General features: G+C 27.2%; 1 protein-coding gene across 15 annotated transcripts in view; it reads right to left on the bottom strand.

Annotated features, from left to right (window-relative positions):
* LOC111676459 (elongation of very long chain fatty acids protein AAEL008004) overlaps positions 1-24,992 on the bottom strand; it is an 84,188-nt gene that overhangs the window by 5,271 nt on the left and 53,925 nt on the right. For 13 of the 15 annotated variants that reach the window (XM_046950684.1, XM_046950686.1, XM_046950680.1 and 10 more), the window contains 8 exons: positions 13,123-13,402; positions 8,078-8,160; positions 7,633-7,740; positions 7,099-7,179; positions 4,092-4,175; positions 2,362-2,418; positions 2,027-2,269; positions 1,806-1,961 (listed from right to left, as the gene is read on the bottom strand). In XM_046950684.1, coding sequence (XP_046806640.1) covers positions 1,806-1,961; positions 2,027-2,269; positions 2,362-2,418; positions 4,092-4,175; positions 7,099-7,179; positions 7,633-7,740; positions 8,078-8,160; positions 13,123-13,180 — 870 coding nt within the window. In that variant the 5' untranslated portion in view covers positions 13,181-13,402. The remainder of the gene's footprint in view (positions 1-1,805; positions 1,962-2,026; positions 2,270-2,361; positions 2,419-4,091; positions 4,176-7,098; positions 7,180-7,632; positions 7,741-8,077; positions 8,161-13,122; positions 13,403-24,992) is intronic. The other 2 variants (XM_046950688.1, XM_046950689.1) reach the window with 2 other exon arrangements.

Here is a 24,992-nt window from a genome sequence, read left to right as displayed (position 1 = left end):
TGATGTAAAATAACGTGGGAATTTTAAAATATTATTGATGACATTGATACCATTTCGGAAGTTGTTATGTTTGGTCGTTTATTTGATTTGTCTGTCTATCGGTTAGAGGAGGCATGTCATAAGTTAGGAATGTGTTAAGAGTCTAATTTTCTATTTTGTTAAATGGGACAAATGGAAGAGGAGTATGTGTTTTATAAGAAACAGCAGTATAAGTAATAGAGATAGATACAAATATATAGATATTTAGTATGTAGTAGAAATATAGCTTTTTTTTTAAAGTTATTGCCAATTTGTTATGTTTTAGAAATCGTAGGTGTTACAAAATTGTGCACTAGATTTATGTTTCAGTGTTGAAATGTTATTGTTAGGAGAAAAAGTAATTTCGTGTATTTTTGTTTGTTTTCATAATTAAAGCTAAATTTTTGCAATTTTTTTCAGATTGTTGCATAATTTTCTAATAAAATCAAAGTGTTTTATTTAAGTGGTATTTAAAAAAAAAGTGACTGTTTGAAACTAATGTCAAATTAGATAAATAAAGTGTTGATGCAAGTTATCATGTAGATATACATATATTGTGTTTTAGTGAAAACCCCGATTCATGTTTGTGCCTTAGAACAATGTCTGATCTTATTAACTTTTAAAAATTCACTTATAAAAGTTTTTTTTTTGTTTATTGGAGATCTCTGTTGATGCCTATTTTCACAAGATAAAATTATTGAAATTTACTCTCGAGATTGATCACCAGTTTTTTATCGATAAGACTAGATTCCACAATTTTTAAATATACAGATCGTTAAAGTCCTTTCAAAAATTGTTTTTTAATATATCGAACACGACAATGTAAAAAAAATATATACATTTTTTAGATTGGTTTTATCTCTATAAATGATCAGTTCGCTACAAGATCAAGATTTTTAATCGCTGGTAGGAAACTGAGACCTTTTTAAAGAAAATATATTCTTTATTTTTATAGTATATATTACATTAATTTTGATCGTTTAGAGGCATTGCTACAAAAAAGTAATGCACGGACAACCTACTGATCGTGCGTACTGGTGTGATGGAAAATTAAGGCCACATTCGGATTCAGCGCAGTTCAATTCTTTTGTAAAGTACACTTTGCGTTAAGCCTGCGTAATTATCGGGTTCTTACGATAAAATTACGTTTGGGTCATCCCACAGCGCTTTGTGATCAGCGATTTGAGGCAATACGATTTTATAGATTGTGGCAAAAGTTTTAGGTTTTGATGATAGTTTTAGGGTTTGATGTAGCCGTCGTACATGGTTGTCAAATCTTACAACGTTTTCAGTAAAATATTCTGAAAATGTCTAACAATAGTCTGAACTTACAATTTTTCTATTGCAACTTTGTCAGAAAAAAATTATTGACAATATTGCAAGACAAAAGTTGTAAGATGACACTGTTATAAGACATACTCTGCCCATTTTACTGCCAACGTTGTAAGATCTAACCACATAGCATAACGTTCAATTATACCGAGAATGATAAATGTAACACAAATGAGCAGAATAATACTCTTTCTCAATCTACAATCTACAACAAATCTACTTTCAACTAATGAAATGATAACAAAATTCATACGAAACTACTTTTTCCTTCAACCAACATTTCTACTAATAAAGTCATGAAATGATTAGAGGTTTTATTTGAAGAGATTTTAGAGAACCTTTAGTATTTTTTTTAAATTGGAACCAATAATGCAAATATATTAAAATAATGTTACTAAATGAAACAAAGATGAAATTGTTATGTTTTATTGCATTTAGCGTTATAGACTACTTACCGATTTGCGGCCCTTGTAAGCTTGTTTGTAGAATTCATTAAACAAGAAGAAGAACATAACAGCATGCATACCGATCCACCAGACAAAAGCTTTTGGATAATTGCAATCGATGAAGAGTAATTGGAAGGCATGTACCATGATAGCAATGAATTGGACCTGAAATAGAAACATTTTTAAAATTAATTTTGGGAAATTAAATTTAAAGCTATTTTAGTACACACCATTTGCAAAGTGGTCAAATACTTTTTCCACCACAAATATTTTTGATATTGAGGACCCATAGCCGAGAACATATAGTAGGTATACATAATAATATGTACAAAGGTATTGAGCAAACCGAAGAAGGTACTGTGACCGCCAGGGGTGAATTTAACACCAAACCATACAGACATAGGCATACAGCCGTGATGAATAACATGAAGTGTGGTGATTTGACTTTCTTTTTTACGCAAAACAAAGAATATCTAATTAAGAAAAAGAAAAATTATTTACTAATTGATATGTCTGTTACAAATTGGAAGCTTTTGGAAAGCTTTAATTTCAATTTAACACTTACCGTATCCATGAACTCTGTGAATTTTGAGAAATAATACCACCAGCAGGCATGAACCATCTTTGAGTTTGTGAAGATAAAATAAATTAAAAAAAGTTAAATTAATTAAGTGGAAATTTGAAAATATGTTTAGTTTTTCTTGAAGGCAAGTGAAAATAAAACTTGAGTATTTTTTATATATTATTTAGATAATTTTTAGGTAAAATGAAAATTCAACAGCTTAAAGCTTTTTCATGTAATATTGTTGAAAATGTACAAAAATTAAAATCAGTTGAATAGCATCATATACTTTTTTCTCTTTTATAAGTCTATAATGCTTTTAAAAATTTAATAGCTTTTTTATATTATTAATTTGTAAAAATTCAGAATATAAAAACTTTTTATATTTAAAAAGTTTTACTCTAATTACAATGCTTTACAAAGTTGTCAAATATTTTAAAGTCTTAAGATTTATTACTTCTTTTACATTTTTAAAACACCAATACTTTTAAAAGCTTTCACAGCTTTCAAAGTTTATTTTTTTAAATTGTATTAGGCTTTAAGTTTAAATTAAATTTTAAATTTAATTTAAAGTTTTGATTAAACATTTGTAGTGATTCATTGTAAATGGCTTTAAAGCTAAAATATATTGCATGCTCGAAAGCTTTTGTATCATTAGGATTAATTTTTTGGTAAATTTTAAAAAGCTTTTAAACAACAACAATTACAAACTTATTTAATATATTTATAAGATAAACGTTTTGAATCATAAGACTTGACTGTTATAAAAGCTCTAAAGCTTTTAGAGCTTTTTTAAATCGAAAGCTTTTCCGTCAATTTATCACAAAAAAATTTAATAAATTAAAAGCTTTTTTTAAGTATAAAAAATGTGAAACATTTTAAAGCTTTTAAAGTAAAACAAATATAAGTTCCTTAAATAAATTTCAAATCATACTAAAGCTTTTATTATTTAAAGTTTTATTTTCACTTCCCCTTTTAGACACTTTCATTGTTTTATGTGTGTAATTATTTAAACAAATTCATGCAAATAAATTTTGTATAAACATAATTTCTTTTTAGAAAAACAAAAATAATAAAATAAAATATTTTATATATAAAAAAAATAAAAATTAATTGTTCGTTTGACCTTAATCCTGGGGTTTATTGTACAAATCAATTCGTTAGAAAACTTTTCTGAAACAAAAAAAAAATTCGAAACGAAACGATTTTTAAGATAACCCCTCTGTTTAATATTTTCATACAAAATATAATATACACAAAATGTTTTCTTTAAACAAACTGTAGCTCTCTCGAAATAAACGGATTTTTATAATCAATTAAATAAAATCAAAACCAAAATATATATAAATATTAAAAACTAAAAACACCCAAAATTATAAACATTTTAAATTAAGTTGGTTTTATATATAAAAAAACTAAAACTATAATTAGTAACCATACAATACAAATGTTAAGTTAGTGCATTTAAAAAAAAAAGAACAGGAAATAAAATACGAAAAAACAAAACACAAAAGGAATAGATTAGATTAAACAGTAAAGAAAAGGAAACCAAAACGAAAATAAGGACAACAACAGAAAATTATTTAAAATTTCTCAAATAATTTTTCGTGTATAATATACGAAACAGAAAAAAAGAACATTTAATTGTTAATTTAACATTGATATTGTTTAAAATTTAATTGCAATTAAATAATTATTTGCTTGTGGTGGTCATGGTGGTGGTTAACACATACCCTTGTTACTCTAGGGTTATTATTATACTCAACCGGCTGACATCGGAAGCTATAGTGTCCTGTCAGCCAACCGGATATACCAATCTGAAAATGTAAAAAATCAAAAGAGAATATGTAATATACAGAAGATGTCAAGAAAGAGAAACAGATAATTTGTTTTTGGATTGTTTTCTTTTGTTTGTTTATTAGCAAAGGTGGGGGTTTTGTTTCTTGGTAGATCAGCCACTCCTGGTCCAGTTGAATTTATCAATTTAAGACATATTTCTCTTTTTTTTTTGGTTTTTTGATGTGATGCAACAACAGTTAGGTGTATATGTATATATGTAGAACTACAACAGAAAATCAACAATAACAACAACAACGCGTATGACCTATTAGGACTAAAGACATAAATTATATATTTCCTTTTTGTGATCATTGTTAATAAAAGCCTTTTTTATGATATTTGGCCATTATTTTAATGGTTTATTTTTACCCAAGAGTTATTTAAAAGTAACTACATATAACTTACATATGAATTTATAAAAAAGCAAAAAAAAAAAAAAAATAAATAAATCTCAAAAAATCCTTTTCATAAAGCAAATTTTTTACATATGTGTATTTTCCAATGGAAAGATTGCGATCATAACTATCATTTGATATACATATGTTTATATTGATTATATATGAAAAACTTCGGAGATATATCTCGGGCATTTGTAAATGCCAGATTCCTAGATATCATGTCTAAAATATTTATGATAAAGCTTTTGTACCCTGGCTCTATGTCAGGGCGTACAAGATTTGCCTCAGTAAGGTGTCTAGGGTTTTTGGAAATTTCATTTAAACGATTTGTTTGAGAATTTATAAAAGTTAAATAAAGTATTTGCTTTTTGCACAAACTTGAAGAAACCTTCTAAGGATTGTAGAGCTTTTACAAGTTTAGTTTTTTTTTTAAGTTTTAAAGTTATTTCTCATAAATTTCTTAAAAATTAAAGAGCCTTTTAAGTTTAAACATAAAGATTATTAAGTTAACAATGGTTGTTAAAACCTGTTTTTATATGGAAAAAGTGTGCAGTTAACCATTGTTAACTTTAATAATCGTATTTGCATAAGGCCCAAAATATTTATGCTTTAAAGCTTTCCGCTTATTTAAACCTTTAACGCTGTTGTTTTTAAAACTTTCACAGTATTAAAACTAAAGAACTAGTTTAAAAATGTTAAAAGCACACAAAGCTTTTGAAAGATGAAACTTTCTTTATGTTTTTAAAAATTTAAAAGATATAAAAACAATTTTAAATATTTTACAACTTACAGAGCTAAAGCTTTAAAACTATGAAAACTTTTAAAATTTTTGGAACAGCGAAAGCTTTGTAAAAACAAATATACACTTCTTTTACGCTTTTTGATGTCATAAAGCTTTAAGAAACTAAGAAAGCTTATAAAAGTAGATGTTAAAAATTTTAAAACTTACAGAATAAAGACTCTTAAGCTCTCAAAATTTGTTATTTTCGTTTTAAAATATAGAAATAACGAAGCTTTTTAAAGCTATTACAATCTTTATAGAAACAAATCCATCCTTTTTTACGCTTTTAGAAGTTAAAAGGTTTTCAAAAACAAAAGCTTTGATGGTTGATGGTTTACAACAAATAACAGCTTAAAATAATTAAAAAATTTTATTTAAATTTTAAAATTTTTTTTAAATTTTTTAACAAAAAAAGTTTTTATACTATTTTTGAATGTTTAAAAAAAGCTTTGGTGAGTAAATGATTCATTTTAAAATTATTTTCCTTTTAGGTCAAGAAAAGTTTTATTTATTAATTCTTCATCAATCTATATTCAAAGAAAAACCAAAAAAGCTTTTTCAATAAAAAAAGTTTAAAACTGAAAAGAAAAAGCACGGTGTATACACTGAAAGAATATGATACAAAATGTTTAAACGTTTTTGTTCTTAAACGTTTTGTTCAATTACCGATGTCATTGAATTAACGAAAAATGTTTCATTAATTTTGAAATGTTCGTAATTTTAATGAAATAATGTCATTAATAAAGAATATATAAATAACGTCATCATATGATATATATCAATAAACCAAAGATACAACTTGACAAGCTAAACATCTGTTGATTTTATTATTGTACGAACTCCTAGATATCCTGTACGTCCAAGTTTCTCTTGTAGTCCAAAGTGTAGATTAGATCAGTTACTCCGCCAAGAGATCAGTTAAGTTAAAATTAAAGTAAAAGAGCTTAAATGCAGGTTATTGGCGTTTAGAATTTACGGTTTAGTATTTTAGTTCCAAATTTTATGATCTAAAAATCGCTTTGTTGTTATTTTAAGGATTAATTTTGCTATTTAACTACATACTTAGTAAAAGTTTGCTTTATGAAAAAGTTTAATTAAGTTTTAACAAAATGATTTACATAAATATATAAAAGAAATACTTACTAATAATTAAAAATATAAAAAAAGCAGAAATATTTATAACAAATGTGAAAGATGAAAAAAAAGTAAAAAAATGAGTGGTGCACAAATAAGTTTTAAAATGAAAAACAAAACTAAAACATTTAATTAAAGAAAAAATCTTAAAAAAATGAAATACAAATTAATATTTAAAGCTGCAAAATAATGATTAATTTAGTAATTTTATTTGAAATTTCCCACAAATAAAAAGGCGCTGCTGCTAAAATGGGTTAATATTAGAGCTTTTAAAAGCTTATGTCATATAAAAAAAGCTGCAAATTAAGTAAAGTACGGATGTAAAGGTATAGGAACGAAAAGGAACCTTTTAAAAATGATGAAAGCAATTAAAGAAATTTAAACAATTACATGTTTAACACTAAAACCAGTTTTTCCTTTTTTTAAATTTTTTAAAAATTAAGCAAATTTTTTTTTGCTTTCGAGAGTGCTCAGACTGTAGGATTTTTTTAATTGATTTTTTTTTAAATCAATAGTCAAGTTTTTAATTAATTATTTTTTCCGTTAATACTGTTTAAAACAGTATTAACAACCACTGCGAAAACTTACTCGTTTGGTACGAGGATGATCATTATACTCCACGGGCTGGCATGTAAAGCTGTAATGACCCCACCAGCCTCCCATTAAACACTAGAAAAATATTACAACTTTAACATTTAATAAAAAAGAACGAACGAAAAACACACAACTTAAAACAAAAACATAAAATTCAACAATAAATACGAAAATATGCAAAATATGTAATTTAAATGAAACCAAATATTTTAAATGAAAAGCTGCAAAAAAAGAAAAAAAAGTTAACTAAATTTAGCTGGAAATGTATTAATTTAATTAATACGTTTCTCTTTTTTCTTTGCTAGGATGAACGAAAACATTTAACAAATTTGATGATTTTTTTTGTTCTTTGATATATAAGAGTAAATATGTTTTATGTTTTAAATATATAACTTAAGTTGTATATTCTTTTATTGTTTGATATTGGACCCACATTGCTGTAAACTTGTTTTTGGAAAATATTTTTTTGGTTAGAGTCTTAAAAAAGGGCTCATACACGTTAAAATAGTGTGGAGTGAGACAACTTACCTCGTAGAATATCCAGGCGCTAAATATCACTTGTACTGCATTGTATAAAATTAATGTGTTTTGTAAACGGAATGGTTTGCGATTCTCCATTAATCGTGGTCCGAGAACCTGTAAAATAAAAAAAAATAATTTCAAGTATTTCTTTTCAAATTAAATAAAACAAATGACAAACGAAAACTAGTAACTTAAGGCAGATTGTTACACCAGTTTTGTTTAATTTAAAAAGTTCTCATTCTACCATGATTGCTCAGAGAGATACAAATAAATACACTGGCAGCATCTTATATGTAAACATTAACACATAAGAAAATAAGAACGCAAGAGAACTCATAACAGAAACTCTTTGCCAATACCAGTTTTATACACCAATGTCCATTATTAGTAATTAAATTTATAAAATTTATTGCTCTGTATAATAAATTATTAAATATTATATTTCCTTTACCTTGACTATGTAAACATATGTGAGGCATACAGCTAATGTGGGAAATGGTGATGACATCATTGGCCAATCCTTCGTTCGGGGATCTAAAAATAAGAAAATAATAGAATAATTAATTTATGATAATAAAATATTCCATGTTTTCTATTATAGTATTAACTAAAAATAATATGCAAATAGCTCTATCGGTCATTAGGAAATCTATTTTATTACTCTATACATCACATTATAATGTTTATATGTTAACAAAAATATATTAATCAATTTTTTTGGTAAGCACTATTGGAGGTACCCCTTTTATACCTAGAGGCATAAATATGCCATTCAGTTCTAGTTCAGTTCTAGTTCTAGTTCAGTTCTAGTTCTAGTTCTAGTTCAGTTCTAGTTCAGTTCTAGTTCAGTTCTAGTTCAGTTCTAGTTCAGTTCTAGTTCAGTTCTAGTTCAGTTCTAGTTCAGTTCTAGTTCAGTTCTAGTTCAGTTCTAGTTCAGTTCTAGTTCAGTTCTAGTTCAGTTCTAGTTCAGTTCTAGTTCAGTTCTAGTTCAGTTCTAGTTCAGTTCTAGTTCAGTTCTAGTTCAGTTCTAGTTCAGTTCTAGTTCAGTTCTAGTTCAGTCCTAGTTCAGTTCTAGTTCAGTTCTAGTTCAGTTCTAGTTCAGTTGTAGTTCTGTTGTAGTTCTAGTTAAGTTCTAGTTCAGTTCTAGTTCAGTTCTAGTTCAGTTCTAGTTCAGTTCTAGTTCAGTTCTAGTTCAGTTCTAGTTCTAGTTCAGTTCTAGTTCTAGTTCTAGTTCTAGTTCAGTTCTAGTTCTAGTTCAGTTCTAGTTCAGTTCTAGTTCAGTTCTAGTTCAGTTCTAGTTCAGTTCTAGTTCAGTTCTAGTTCAGTTCTAGTTCAGTTCTAGTTCAGTTTCTAGTTCAGTTCTAGTTCAGTTCTAGTTCAGTTCTAGTTCAGTTCTAGTTCAGTTCTAGTTCAGTTCTAGTTCAGTTCTAGTTCAGTTCTAGTTCAGTTCTAGTTCAGTTCTAGTTCAGTTCTAGTTCAGTTCTAGTTCAGTTCTAGTTCAGTTCTAGTTCAGTTCTAGTTCAGTTCTAGTTCAGTTCTAGTTCAGTTCTAGTTCAGTTCTAGTTCAGTTCTAGTTCAGTTCTAGTTCAGTTCTAGTTCAGTTTAGTTCAGTTCTAGTTCAGTTCTAGTTCAGTTCTAGTTCAGTTCTAGTTCAGTTCTAGTTCAGTTCTAGTTCAGTTCTAGTTCAGTTCTAGTTCAGTTCTAGTTCAGTTCTAGTTCAGTTCTAGTTCAGTTCTAGTTCAGTTTCTAGTTCAGTTCTAGTTCAGTTCTAGTTCAGTTCTAGTTCAGTTCTAGTTCAGTTCTAGTTCAGTTCTAGTTCAGTTCTAGTTCAGTTCTAGTTCAGTTCTAGTTCAGTTCTAGTTCAGTTCTAGTTCAGTTCTAGTTCAGTTCTAGTTCAGTTCTAGTTCAGTTCTAGTTCAGTTCTAGTTCAGTTCTAGTTCAGTTCTAGTTCAGTTCTAGTTCAGTTCTAGTTCAGTTCTAGTTCAGTTCTAGTTCAGTTCTAGTTCAGTTCTAGTTCAGTTCTAGTTCAGTTCTAGTTCAGTTCTAGTTCAGTTCTAGTTCAGTTCTAGTTCAGTTCTAGTTCAGTTCTAGTTCAGTTCTAGTTCAGTTCTAGTTCAGTTCTAGTTCAGTTCTAGTTCAGTTCTAGTTCAGTTCTAGTTCAGTTCTAGTTCAGTTCTAGTTCAGTTCTAGTTCAGTTCTAGTTCAGTTCTAGTTCAGTTCTAGTTCAGTTCTAGTTCAGTTCTAGTTCAGTTCTAGTTCAGTTCTAGTTCAGTTCTAGTTCAGTTCTAGTTCAGTTCTAGTTCAGTTCTAGTTCAGTTCTAGTTCAGTTCTAGTTCAGTTCTAGTTCAGTTCTAGTTCAGTTCTAGTTCAGTTCTAGTTCAGTTCTAGTTCAGTTCTAGTTCAGTTCTAGTTCAGTTCTAGTTCAGTTCTAGTTCAGTTCTAGTTCAGTTCTAGTTCAGTTCTAGTTCAGTTCTAGTTCAGTTCTAGTTCAGTTCTAGTTCAGTTCTAGTTCAGTTCTAGTTCAGTTCTAGTTCAGTTCTAGTTCAGTTCTAGTTCAGTTCTAGTTCAGTTCTAGTTCAGTTCTAGTTCAGTTCTAGTTCAGTTCTAGTTCAGTTCTAGTTCAGTTCTAGTTCAGTTCTAGTTCAGTTCTAGTTCAGTTCTAGTTCAGTTCTAGTTCAGTTCTAGTTCAGTTCTAGTTCAGTTCTAGTTCAGTTCTAGTTCAGTTCTAGTTCAGTTCTAGTTCAGTTCTAGTTCAGTTCTAGTTCAGTTCTAGTTCAGTTCTAGTTTAGTTTCTAGTTCAGTTCTAGTTCAGTTCTAGTTGTTCTAGTTCAGTTCTAGTTCAGTTCTAGTTCAGTTCTAGTTCAGTTCTAGTTCAGTTCTAGTTCAGTTCTAGTTCAGTTCTAGTTCAGTTCTAGTTCAGTTCTAGTTCAGTTCTAGTTCAGTTCTAGTTCAGTTCTAGTTCAGTTCTAGTTCAGTTCTAGTTCAGTTTCTAGTTCAGTTCTAGTTCAGTTCTAGTTCAGTTCTAGTTCAGTTCTAGTTCAGTTCTAGTTCAGTTCTAGTTCAGTTCTAGTTCAGTTCTAGTTCAGTTCTAGTTCAGTTCTAGCTCAGTTCTAGTTCAGTTCTAGTTGAGATCTAGTTCAGTTCTAGTTCAGTTTAAATGAAATAATCGAAGTTCGCAACGTTATCAATCCTGTTGGCAATGGTGTACAACCAACCAAACTTCATATGGTCATTAAATAAATATTCATGCAGTATCGTTTCGTAAATATTCACTTGCTCAAACCATATAATTGATTTGATTTTAATATTCATTCGATATTTCTTTAAACACACACACATAATTGTACGATTTAAATGAAGACTCCAGCGTAATTTCCGAAAATTATAAATACATTAAAAAACAACAACAAAACGTAGGTAAAACGCGACTAAAGAGAGAATTAACCTTGAAAAATTATAAACGTATAAAGACTAAAAATGTTTCATCATATTTTCATAGTATTTACAAGAAGTTAGTTCACAGTTTTGTAAATTTTAAATTTTAACACATGATCACTAATTGCTTGACCTACACACAACAAATAATCAGTTCTAGTTCAGTTCTAGTTCAGTTCTAGTTCAGTTCTAGTTCAGTTCTAGTTCTAGTTCAGTTCTAGTTCTAGTTCTAGTTCTAGTTCAGTTCTAGTTCTAGTTCAGTTCTAGTTCAGTTCTAGTACAGTTCTACTTCAGTTCTAGTTCCGTTCTAGTTCAGTTCTAGTTCAGTTCTAGTTCAGTTCTAGTTCAGTTCTAGTTCAGTTCTAGTTCAGTTCTAGTTCAGTTCTAGTTCAGTTCTAGTTCAGTTCTAGTTCAGTTCTAGTTCAGTTCTAGTTCAGTTCTAGTTCAGTTCTAGTTCAGTTCTAGTTCAGTTCTAGTTCAGTTCTAGTTCAGTTCTAGTTCAGTTCTAGCTCAGTTCTAGTTCAGTTCTAGTTGAGATCTAGTTCAGTTCTAGTTCAGTTTAAATGAAATAATCGAAGTTCGCAACGTTATCAATCCTGTTGGCAATGGTGTACAACCAACCAAACTTCATATGGTCATTAAATAAATATTCATGCAGTATCGTTTCGTAAATATTCACTTGCTCAAACCATATAATTGATTTGATTTTAATATTCATTCGATATTTCTTTTAAACACACACACATAATTGTACGATTTAAATGAAGACTCCAGCGTAATTTCCGAAAATTATAAATACATTAAAAAACAACAACAAAACGTAGGTAAAACGCGACTAAAGAGAGAATTAACCTTGAAAAATTATAAACGTATAAAGACTAAAAATGTTTCATCATATTTTCATAGTATTTACAAGAAGTTAGTTCACAGTTTTGTAAATTTTAAATTTTAACACATGATCACTAATTGCTTGACCTACACACAACAAATAATATAATAGACAAAAACATGCAACTAACTTTAAATGAATGGAAAAAATAATAAATAAATTATTAATAAATATTAAATTTTGTTGTGTGATAAGTACAAAATAGGTAACAAAGATTGATTTACAAACGCCAACTCATAGACGAGAATTATGGACCATACACTTTTGTTAATATTTGAGGAAAAAAAAAGACCAAAAATCACATAATTGCCATTTTGTTTGGTATAGAAAGTTTTGAAATTTTATTCACGTGCTGTGTGTTTTGAATGGTTAAGGAGTATTTAATAAAATTTTAATTAACTTGTCTTGCCTTTATTTATATTTTTTGGCATTATGTTTATTAATTATTTATTTAATAAAAATATTTCCGAAAATAAATCTTTAAAACTTTTTTAAAAAATATATTATATAATATTTGTATCACGATTTATTTATTTTTTAACACACACGAACGAACTATTTTTGTATGTATTTTTGTATTTATATTTTGGTGTTTTTAACTGGAACTGGTTTTACTTAATATAAATGAGTTAGATAGGTTTACTAACTATATAATTAGATATTAGTAATATCTAAAGTTCAAGTAACTATAACTACAAAAATTTAATTCAAATTACAAATAATTGTAATTGTAAAACTTTAATTACAAATAATTACAATTGATTATTGCTTAAAAAGGTATTAAGAGTAATTGTAAGTTCGAAAATTGTTATTACAATTACAACTAATTGTAATTGTAACACATAACAAGTTATTGTAATAGGCAAAACGTCAATATATTCAAAGTAATTGAAATTTAAATGTTAGCAATTACAGTTACAGTTTTAATTACAGTTTTAATTACTAATATTAATTTAGTAATTATACCTTACTTAAAAGCAACTATAATTGATCAACTTTAAATATAAATAATTGTTATTAGTGATAGCTCAATTATACATTTCAAGTAATTGTAATTGGTAATGTAATGAATTCATTGTGTAATCATTACACCCCAAACCTGAGATCAGAGAGTAAAACTTATCCCTTAATAAAATATACAAAAATATATATAAATATGTATAACAACTTACCGCCATGTGAGTCCATATATCTGTTAATGCTGTCTATGTATTTCATAATTAAGGCCATTGTTATGTTTTTATCTTATTTTATATGGTATCAGTTGCGTTTGATTAGATTAGAGAAGAGCAGGATTTAACAAAAAAAATGTAAATAAATCCCAATAATAATAATAATATAAAAAAAAGTAAACTATAGTTGAATTTATTTCTTCTTTGGAAGGGAGGGAGTAAGTTGTATTGTTGATTTGTTTCAAGGAATATTTTAAAATTTATAGCTGTTGTTTGTATTCTGTAAATAAAATAAAATGGAAAAAATTATTAGTTTTTTTAAGTTAAAGTTTATAAAAGTAACTAAAAATTATAAACAAATTAAATAAACTTGTAAATATTAGTTATTAAATAGTGGCTTAAAAGGGGAAGTTTTCTAGAGAATAATTAACAAAGTTAATTTGTTAACAATATTGTTTTCATTTTAAATAAATATTTATTTTGTAAAAATAAAACTTGTGTTTCTTTTAGTAAAGCTTTTAAAAGTTGTTGAGTAAAAAACAATTTATTCAAGCGCTTTTAATAAGAAAACAGCCTCAGTAATGAATTTCTGTTGTAACCACACATATACATACTTTTTAACCACTACTGCATATTGTTGTGATTACACAGAAGTTGTTAAATAACGTCTTATTAATGATGTGTATTAAATTCATAAATATTTTCTAGTATATATAGTTTTAGGAGCTACAAAAATCTCAAAAAGTTTACTCTTAATTAAGATCTGAATAAATTTATAGCAACAACTTTTACTACCATTTATTGTAAAATCCGTTTGTTTAATTTAAAACGAACTAGAACTGAAGTAGTACTGAACTTGAAATAACCTAGAACTGAACTAGAACTGAACTAGTACTAAACTAGAACTGAACTAGAACTGAACTAGAACTGAACTAGAACTGAACTAGAAATGAACTAGAGCTGAACTATAACTGAACTAGAACTGAACTAGAACTGAACTAGAACTGAACTAGAACTGAACTAGAACTGAACTAGAACTGAACTAGAACTGAACTAGAACTGAACTAGAACTGAACTAGAACTGAACTAGAACTGAACTAGAACTGAACTAGAACTGAACTAGAACTGAACTAGAACTGAACTAGAACTGAACTAGAACTGAACTAGAACTGAACTAGAACTAAATTAAAACTGAACTAAAACTGAACTAAAACTGAACTAAAACTTACACAAAAAGTATTCGTTGTAAATCGCATGAAAAGAATATACTGCATCTATAGAAGACTAATGAATTAGAAAGTATTTATATAACACATTATTAGTAAGTCCTCATTAGACTACTTCCATGCATGTTGTTATGTAAGTAATTACAATTGAAAGTCATTATCTAGCCTTTTGATGCAAAAGTCTTCCTTATTTATCACAATTTGTAGAATTCAAAAATATTTCAATTTTAATTAATATTCCTCTCAGATTTGTTAACTTTTAATTTTTTACTATAAATCATAATTTAAGTCGCAAAATGAATAATGCATTCTTAGAAAAAAGCTCTAAATTTAGCACCCAATCAGATTTATAAACTTAACCTTATGTCAAACTAGAAATTTGTTTTCCATAAATATATGTACATTCTTAGCACTATTCTTCATATTTTTGGCACACTTTGGAATTTAAATTTTGAAATATATGCTTGTCTTAATAAAAATTATGTGACCAATTTGTTTAAAACATCCCAAAACAATAAAAAAAAATTAAATATAATTCAATATCGAAATAAATATGTACATATGTATGTGATAATATTTTAACAAATTAAAAAAGTATAACTTAGTAGTAAACTAGTATTTGATAATTCTATAACCAGTAGGCACTCACAATTTGACGTACTTAAGTTATAAGTAGTAAATTTATACGATAGCCAATAAACGTATTAAATATGAAATAATTTTAAGTAAATGTTTAATACAAAATAAAATTATTACAAAAATGTAATTAAAACCCTGTTAAGTCTTTAACTGAACTTTTAAACTGTATATATAATTTTGTAAAAAAAATTTTTACCGGTTAAGAAAAAAAGAAATTACTTAAAAACAAGATTTTTAACAATTATTTTTTTTAATTTAAAAATTATTTAATATAATTATAATATTTTTTTTTGTAATTAAAAGCAAACGCAGTTTATAACCGGTTCAAATTGTGTTATTAAAAGATTTTGAATTTATTTTAAGAGATTTTTTAAATCATTATAATCAAAATTAGAAAGTTTAATAATCGATAAGTTAATATTGAACCTTGATATCAAAGTTTTATCTGAATAATGTAGATGAATTAAGTCCTGCAAAATCTTGGTAGTGACTTGCAGTTGTAATCACTTACATATTAACATACATTTCAATGACAACTATAAATCGTCTCGATTATACATAAGTAGTCTAGTAAAGTATTATTAATAATGTGTTCAACTTTTCCATGAAGATATAGAAGCTCAATACGTTTGTTCACATTGTTTACATTCACTGATTTCGCTTATTACTTGTAAGCAATACAAATTATATGCAGTTGCCTACAATGACATCAAAGTTTTAAAAGATTGACTTGAAATGCTATTGTGTATGTGTATTGTGTACATGGTAATTAAAGCTTTTGTTGGGTAGTTAGTCAATTACGATTTCAGTAGTAACATCACTCTATATTTTAAGTCATTATTTTTAATTCGATGATATCATTGAAGGCAAGTACCTATCACAATCGCTTACAAGTAATTAGAAAAATAAGATAAGAAACTTGTTTAAGCCTTAAATCGTATAAAAGGCGTACAAAGCACCTAAAGTTCTACGATTTAGATGATTAATGTATTAGAAAGTATTTATATAACACATTATAACAAAGAAGTTATTAAACTACATCTATGTAATGAAAATGGTAAGTAATTGAAAATTGATCGTTTTGTAAATAAATTGTTGAAAACAATTTTTAATTCCTTTATTTAAGTAGAACAAGTAAGAAAGTATAGTCAGGCGTGGTCGACTATAAAATACCCTACACCAGCTATGAAAAGTAAATCTTATTTATTTTCCATAATCAATATTTAAGCAATTTATTCACGAAAAACTAATTTTCTGTAGAAATGTTTATAAGAAATTTGAGATACAGGTATATTTAACACAATTATAAACTCAAAGGCCCGGAGGTAATGTTGTAGGGGAAGGCAAACCGTTTTAAACAATTTTCAATAGGTTTTGTACCAAGTTTGATCCAATTGTATTGAAAATTGCGACCTATACCTTGCGCATAAGGTTTACATGGACAGCCAGCCAGTAAGACAGACATTAATTAAATGACTTAGATAATTATACTAAACCCTTAAGGTTAAGATGAATATCTTTGTATGTTACTAACACCAGGACAAAGTCAATATAACCTTCCCAGTAAAGTGGCGTAGGGTATAAAAAAAAGAATAATAATTCCCCTTTCGATCGGAATCGAAATGTGTGAGAGACGCGTTTTATTCTTCTGCATATTTTTAGAATTTTTCGTAAAAAAATTGGAAAATGTTATAAATATGATTTTAGTTTGAGATAACGTGTACTTTGATCTTTTCATTTAAGGTATTTGTAGAATTTTAATAAATATTGCATATTTTAAGAGAATTTTAGAATTTTATTTTAAAATGGACTTTGCACTTTAAAACACATATTTTTATGCCTGTTTCCACTGCTCACTTTTTTTGCAAAATTATTCGCAATGTGTTTTTCTATATTTTTTCCTTTCTTGAAAATTTTTTCTTAAAATTTTTATCAGATTTTTTGATTAAATCACTTCATAAGTTGTTATTCCAAATTAACAATTCCACAATTAGCACTTGTTTAACTTTATTAATTTATTTTTATTAAATGATATGCACAAATCGTTTTTAGCCGGCTAAACAATTTAGATTATCTAGAAAAAAAAACACTTTAAATACAATTCAGATTTCTTAAGAATTATAAATTTTATTTTAATTTTAACACCTGCTAAACCCAACGGCAGCAATTAATTTTGAAAAATAGCGAAAAACAACCAGCCTTTGAAATTTCTTTAAAACAACTAAAATCAATAAATAATGTTTAATCTAAAGAAAGTATACTTTTTTAAACTTTAATGAAATTTTCTTTTAAAAAAGGCAAATAAAAAACTATTAAATAACTGTCTAAATACCTAAATGCCGATGTCTAAACTAAATAATGAATTTTAAAGAAATGATAAAGTTCTTCCAATATACTTTAACAATTTTTTTTTTTATTTTTTGATTAGGATTTTTTATCACACCCATACTATTGAACAAAAAACTAATAAATAATACCACGCGTTTACATTGTATGATTTTTTTTTTATTTTCGAAAAGAAAAAATAAACGAAAAAAATTTTAAGTAAATATGAGTGAGTGATAAATAATCATGATTAGGTTGTTTTTCATTTTTGTATATTGATGGTTAGCTGGTCTGGCAGTTATTGGTTAAAGCAATCATATATAGCCGTTGATTTGTACTTTGAAATTGATTTAGATAAAAACTTCCCTACAACAAAAGGTAGTCACTTTAACAAGTGCACTGCCACCAATGATAATACAAATAATCATATCAAATATTTATGAATATGAACTTAACTTTAGATATATTACCAACAATGTACAATGACCTAATTGCCAACTAGATTATAGCCTCATCCAAGTGAGTTTAATATAAAAAAAAAACTAGAACCGAAAAAAGCACACATTAGTGTGTGTGTGCTTTTTTCGGTTCTAGATAATTTGAAAATACAAAATAAAAATTGGACTTTTAAAAATGAATAATGACACGCACTTGTTTATGTCTTAACACAAATATTATAAATGTCTGTATTTTAATACCCTACATCCTAGACATACGAGTTTGTCATTCTAAAAGTGATTACTTTAATGGGAGGGGGTAATTTTAGAATATATTTTATTTAGTTCACAAACCCAATGTTTTCGGCTCTTATGCACCCTAAACATGAAGGGTGCATAAGAGCCGTCATAAGTTGGAATTTTTTTTAATTATGATTGTTTAATAAGTACATAGACTTTTTGTCTAGATAAACATCTTGTTAAAATATTGACATAAATCTCAGATTCAAAACTTTTTACACTATTAATAATTGATAATCGATTATTGGCATAGTTTTCGTCAACTCTAGATTAGACTATAGACTAGATTATAGACTAGACTATACTCTATAGTATAGACTAGACTATAGACTACAGGCTAGACTATAGACTAGATCACAGAATAGACTATAGACTAGACTATAGACTAGACTATAGACTAGACTAAAGACTAGACTATAGACTATACTATAGACAAGACTATAGACTAGACTATAGACAAGACTATAGACAAGACTATAGACTAGACTATAGACTAGACTATAGACTAGACTATAGACTAGACTATAGACTAGACTATAGACTAGACTATAGACTAGACTATAGACTAGACTATAGACTAGACTATAGACAAGACTATAAACTAGATTTTAGACTAGACTATAGACTAGACTATAGACTTGACTATAGACTAGACTATAGACTAGACTATAGACTAGACTATAGACTAGATTATAGACTAGAATATAGGCAAGACTATAGGCAAGACTATAGACTAGACTATAGACAAGACTATAGACTAGATTATAGACTAGAATACATATTTAGTTATCAGTAGTAGTTTTTGTTTATTTTCTGATTGATTTTATTGATTATTAAATTATGACATCAGTAGCAAATTATCTGTCTCTTAAACCTAATACTAAATAGTTTAATAACTGTTAAGTTTACTTTGATCAGTAAACAGTTAAAAAATAAATTTATGATTTATTTTTAACTAATCTATAGACACCAGATAAGCGGAAAGTACTTGAAAAAGTATAGTTTAAACTGATTTTTTAAGCTATTATACATTAAAAAAAAACAATTTATAGAAGATTTATGATTTGGTGATTAGATTTTTTTTGTAAAGAAAATCTATATGTTTTAAAGATTATCGTTTAAAAATTTGCCTTATTATTTTTGTTGTTAAAATATCAATGCTTTTATGCAATAAAAATAAATATTTTATTTTGTTTTTTTTTAATAATTATATTTATATTTAAAGAATATTGCAAAGTCCATGGTACTACGTCAAGCATCAAGATCGTCTATAAGTATATATAGCTTTCAAGATTTATTTGGTGTTTGTAGCTTAAAAATCTATTAAATAGACAAATAATATTTTAATAGGTTTGTTTTTATGTTCTCCAACAATTTAGTGGTCTTATGACGCACGAAGTGATGTCTATATAGTGATTTTCAGTATTATTTTAAAAATTTTAAATACAAATTTGCTAATGCTTGTTAATTTTCACTAAATAAAAATGGATTGATAAGAAATTTTAAATTCTCTATGCAAATATTTTTTTAATAATTGTGTAATTTTTTCTATTTTAAAGTCTTATAGTTGAAATACTAAATAATTTGTTTAGTGCTTTTAAATTGTTATAGTTGGCATCACTTTAAAAATACAAAGTTGCATAAATAGAATGCTAAAATTTTCACTCTCACTCACTTTTTGCTTTGCTCTCTTTCATTTTACTTATGTTTTGCTGCATGGAGCCCTGAACGTATGATTGATATTTATTTAATTGAGTACCGTGACGTATACTTAATAATGTTTATTTTTAAATAACACTTATACGTATAATGATTAGATTTTAAAAAGAACAACAAATTTGAAAAATCCAAATTCGAAACATTTTAGAAAAATTAAAATAAAATCTATAAATTTGAGTAATACTGTGGAAATCATGAATTTAAATCTATCAAGTATTTTTTATTATATTTTCTGCTATAATTTCATTAAAATCATCTGCCAAAAACACAAAAAAATTAACCAAATTTTGCATGATTATTTCTTTATTTACTCCAATTGCTTAAATTAACCAGAGTCTGCAATTTTTTAAAATTTTCTTTGAAAAATGAAAACAGAAATTTAAATAGCACAAACAAATTTTCACCCAATTTTAAGTGTAAAGGTCAAGGACACAACACAACACTCTTCTACATTCACACATAACAACACTAAAATAATGACAACAGAAATTGTATAATAAATAAATTATCACATCATTTGGTTATTTATAAAATGATTTAAAAATATTTTTGTTAAGTATGCGTTAATAAAAGATAATTACATATTCTGCTCTCAATTTCCCATTTTTTTCACACTCTTTTCAATGTCGCTACTCTCTGGCTGCCACAATTTTGTCTCATGTTTAGATCATGCTGTTGTTGTTGCTATGAAAACAAATGATCACTGTTGTGAGTAAATTTCTTAGTTTTACCTTTTGTTTTTATTTTGCTTTATAATTTAACAAATTTAACAGCTGTTTTAATACATTTTCATTGGCGATCGCTATTTTTAATTTTATTTTCTTTTTCATCATTTATTAGACGTAACATTTATAACGTCAAATTACAATAAGAACAAAAAAATTTCTTTTTATAGAAACAAGGAAAAAACTATAAATTTAACACTTTTTTATGTGTCGGTGAGATCACACATTGCAGGGTTGGCAAAGGGTATTTTAAAATTTTACTAAACAAAAATTGAACACTTTTGATTTCGTCAAACTTTAAATAATCCCAAGAATGAATGTCAAAGTGCTTTACGTAAACAGCTGCCTTGTTGGCCCTGTTTTACGGTGGTCTTTTTCAACCACTAATTGAGCTTCTGTGACGACTCATCACCACCCCATTGTGTTTCTTAAATGCAATTTACTTATATGGAATTTCCTACTCAAGTACTTGAGCTATCTAATCTCTGACCATTGTTATCCCGCTGCCTAACCCCATGTCTATATTAGACAAATATTTATTATGCTAAACGTCAAATTATTATCATGATAAAAAATTAGCAGGTACAGACGGCACTTTTTAGCGTTATAACGTCGTTATGACAGTGTTGTCTAAACAATTGTTTAGACAACGTTGTAAAATTTTATTGTAAAATTTGGTTAGAATTTTGTTTTTGTGCAATTAAAATTTATTTTTAACATAAGTTTTCGTGAAATTAGTATTTATATACAAAATTTGCATTTAATTTCGATTGTTTTTATAAAATATAGCGTTATTTCAATAAAATTATCTGTGAGTTGTCGTGATAAAATTAGCATTTTGTTACCCTATGCATTAACATAAACAAAAAACGTCTGCCGACGTTTTGTCCATTGTCGTGATAAATATTTGTCTAATATAGACACGGGGTAACTTCTGAGACGCATAAACATCACTTCCACAATTACGCATATGGAATGGCTTCTGTTGAGTCGGCAACAGTACCTAGAGACGTAACCGGTAGACGGAGTACGAATCCATTAAATAAGTCAAAAACTTTGTTCTTACTGAGAGAGAACAAACTGAGGTAAATATGGTATGAACAGAGTTTTCTCTGAACAGAACTGGACAAGGAACGAACTTGTATAAGATGTCTTTAATCCATCATCATTCAACCCAGAACACTTCTCATTCACTCGCACTCACTCTGCAATCATATATACATTTAACAACAACTCATTTCCAACGTTTAGTCCCAAAGTCACTCCTTTGTGCGGTATCAGTTGTCATTTGTCAACAGTGCAAAACTTTACTTAACACAACTCCACCAATAGACCAGCCAAGACATATTCCTGTGGGCACTGGCCACCTGTAGTGTCAGATTATGTGACTCTCTGATTCGAATACACATCAAGTTATTGTAAGGAAAGTCCGAGTTGTCAATTGTCATCAGATTTTAGTCCCTACAGACTAGAGTACTGGTAGCACCTTTTCACCCCGGCATTGTAATACACCATATCAAATCATTCCAAGGAAAGTCCAAGGAGTGAATTGACATCACCAGTTTATAGTTGCAGCAGACTAGAGGTACTGGTAGCACCTCTTTACACTTAGATTGCAATTTTTCATCAGGATTAGCATGCCCCGGGGGTAGTAATCCCTAGTGTATTCAAATATATATAAAAAGTCCTTTAAAAAACACTCACTTTTATATATAATTATAATAAATTATTGCAATTTCAAACCGCCTACCGTTTGGCACAAACTTAACACACTAACTTTTTAATAAAATTAGCATTGACATTTTATAGCTTAAAACATCAGCAACTTAATTAATACTTTCTTTCTTTAAAATTTTAACTGTCATTTAAGTAAATCAAATCATTTCACAATCGTTATTTATTCTAGTGCGACGTCATATATATTTATTAAAAAAAAATTTACAAATAAACAAGACAATATTGCAGGTTTCTATTATTCATCTAACATTTAAATGTTAAATTTATTAGCAAATATATTATTACTATTAAAACCGCCAGTTATTGATTTAAAAAATTATTAAATATCTTTTTATTTTAAATAAATTAATTATCAAACAAATTAACTTAAAACTTGTAATGAATTTGTGTAAATGTGTAAAACAAAATACTAATAGGTAATTTACTTAAGTCATTAACAATTAGGAGAAAAAAATATATGGGATTTTTTTTTAAAAACATTATTTACACTACACTCAGTATTTAAAATGATTGGTATAAACATGTTTATATTGTGAAATTAAAATAGCACCATTGGGTGACATTTTAGACAGGTACTTTAGACTTTATAGGTTCAGGTGGGTTGATTTGACAGCAATCATTATTGTTTTATTTGGAAAAGAAATTAATTGTCTAGACAAGTTTATGACAAACATAAGTAAACATCCGTTTTCTAGAAAACATTTTTTCATAAAGTTATTAATGGTTTATTTTAGGTTTATAATTCTTAAAATGTAACTTTAAATGTCTAGACAAATTTTTATTTGTTTAATTATTGAGTTTTAATATTAAGAAAACTTTGTAATTAACTATATATTAGTTTAAAATTTATAAAGCAGTTTGGTCGGTAATGCTGTTTTAACAAATATATCCTACAATTGTGAACTTTAAAATCATTTAGTACGATAAATAAATAAGAAAACTACAAATAAAGACTTATCGACTTGAAAGACATAAAAATTAATTGGATCCAAATATTTCAAAAACAAATAAGAATTTATTAATATATCACCATATTTACAATATAAAATTGCAAAAAAATGTTGCAAGAAACCTTTGACCTTTCTAGTACTTCCTTTGAATGTACACAACACACACAAACATATGTACATTGGTACAAACCAAACCGAATAAAAATGTTATTCATTTGACAAAAAAAAACATGAGTAATTAAAATACTATTAAAAATACTCTACTTTATCTACAAACAAAAAAAGAACTAATAGCTAACAAAAAAAGGGTGGTAAACAAACCCTTTTTTATAAAAAACAATAAAATGACAGTTTGCCTTTTAAAGGACTAAAATGCAGTCACGTTTTCCAAAAAAAAAAAAAAAAAAAAACACATACACACAATTAACGCAAAATGCTACTTGTTTTCTTTCCTTTTTTAAAACCCTCTTTAAAACAAATTATAGAAACAACAATAACAAAAGAGAGAGAGAAAACAACGGGAGGGGCTCGTGCTGCATTGTAAATTTACAATTATACACGCACCCATCGAATAGTAATAACAAGTAGTAGACACTGACATAATAAATTGTAAAAGCAAAAAAAAAAAAAGAGCGTCTTACTGGCGTCATTCATGGCGTGTTACACGAACACCCCACTCTTTCTCTCTCTACACTACACAAACATATATATAACAACTCTAGCAAGCTGTCATGTTTTGTATTTATCCTAATGGTTTTTTGTTAATGCTGAAAGTTGGTAACGCGCTTAACTAACCCTATGATTGACCACTTGCCACCTAACTACTAGCCTGTCCTTTCAATATTTAATAATGAATATGAAACCGTCCGTACATTGATGGTTATTGTAATATATTTGTTTAAATTTCCTTTAAATAAAAACTATATGACTCACGCGACAAATACATACTTTTTCTTTTATAGCACTTTCAAGCTCTCTCTTTTGGGTTTCATTCAAAAAGTTGTAAAGTAAATGTAAAGAGTAACATGGTTTATTAAGAGCAAAAGAAAATTTAATGAAGTGGAAATTATATACAAAAAAAAAAAAACAAAAGAGTCAAAATTTGAACAAAACAGTCACGTGATGTTAAACATTTTTAAGTTGTACACATCAAAACTTATAAACAAATAATGTTTGTATGTCAGTATATAAATGATAAGTTATTTTTTTAATGTTATTATTTTTGTTTACATGTTCTTTTTATTTTCACAGACATTCACAGGGGAATAAGTAATTGAAATGTCAATCTTGAGCAGACATATATAAATATGCATATCATTTGATAGTGTTGATGACAGAAATTTAAAGAAATTGGATATATATTTTACTTTTTGACAATAAGAGGGTTATTTCGAATTTTTATAACCACCATTAAACATGTCAAATTCAGAATTATATAATTATGTTGCTTTACAGCATTTTTAAGAGTCATATATTTTACATAGCAAACCATTTTCTGTCATATTGTACTGGTCTATAGACTTACTTATAAACTTGGCTGTAGACTTGACTTTAGACCAGATTATGGACTAGACTATAGACTAGCCTAGATCATAGACTAGACTATAGACTAGAGTATAAGCTAGACTATAGACTAGACTATACTAGACTATGGAATAGACTATAGACTTGACTTTAGACCAGATTATGGACTAGAATATAGACTAGACTATAGACTAGAATATAGACTAGATTATAGACTAGACCATAGACTAGACTATAGACTAGACTATAGACTAGACTATAGACTAGACTATAGACTAGACTATAGAC

This window comes from Lucilia cuprina, chromosome 4, assembly GCF_022045245.1.
Source record: "Lucilia cuprina isolate Lc7/37 chromosome 4, ASM2204524v1, whole genome shotgun sequence".
Taxonomy (NCBI): domain Eukaryota; kingdom Metazoa; phylum Arthropoda; class Insecta; order Diptera; family Calliphoridae; genus Lucilia; species Lucilia cuprina.
The sequence above is the reverse complement of the archived record's forward strand: the minus strand, read 5'-3'. Positions and strand labels throughout refer to the sequence as shown.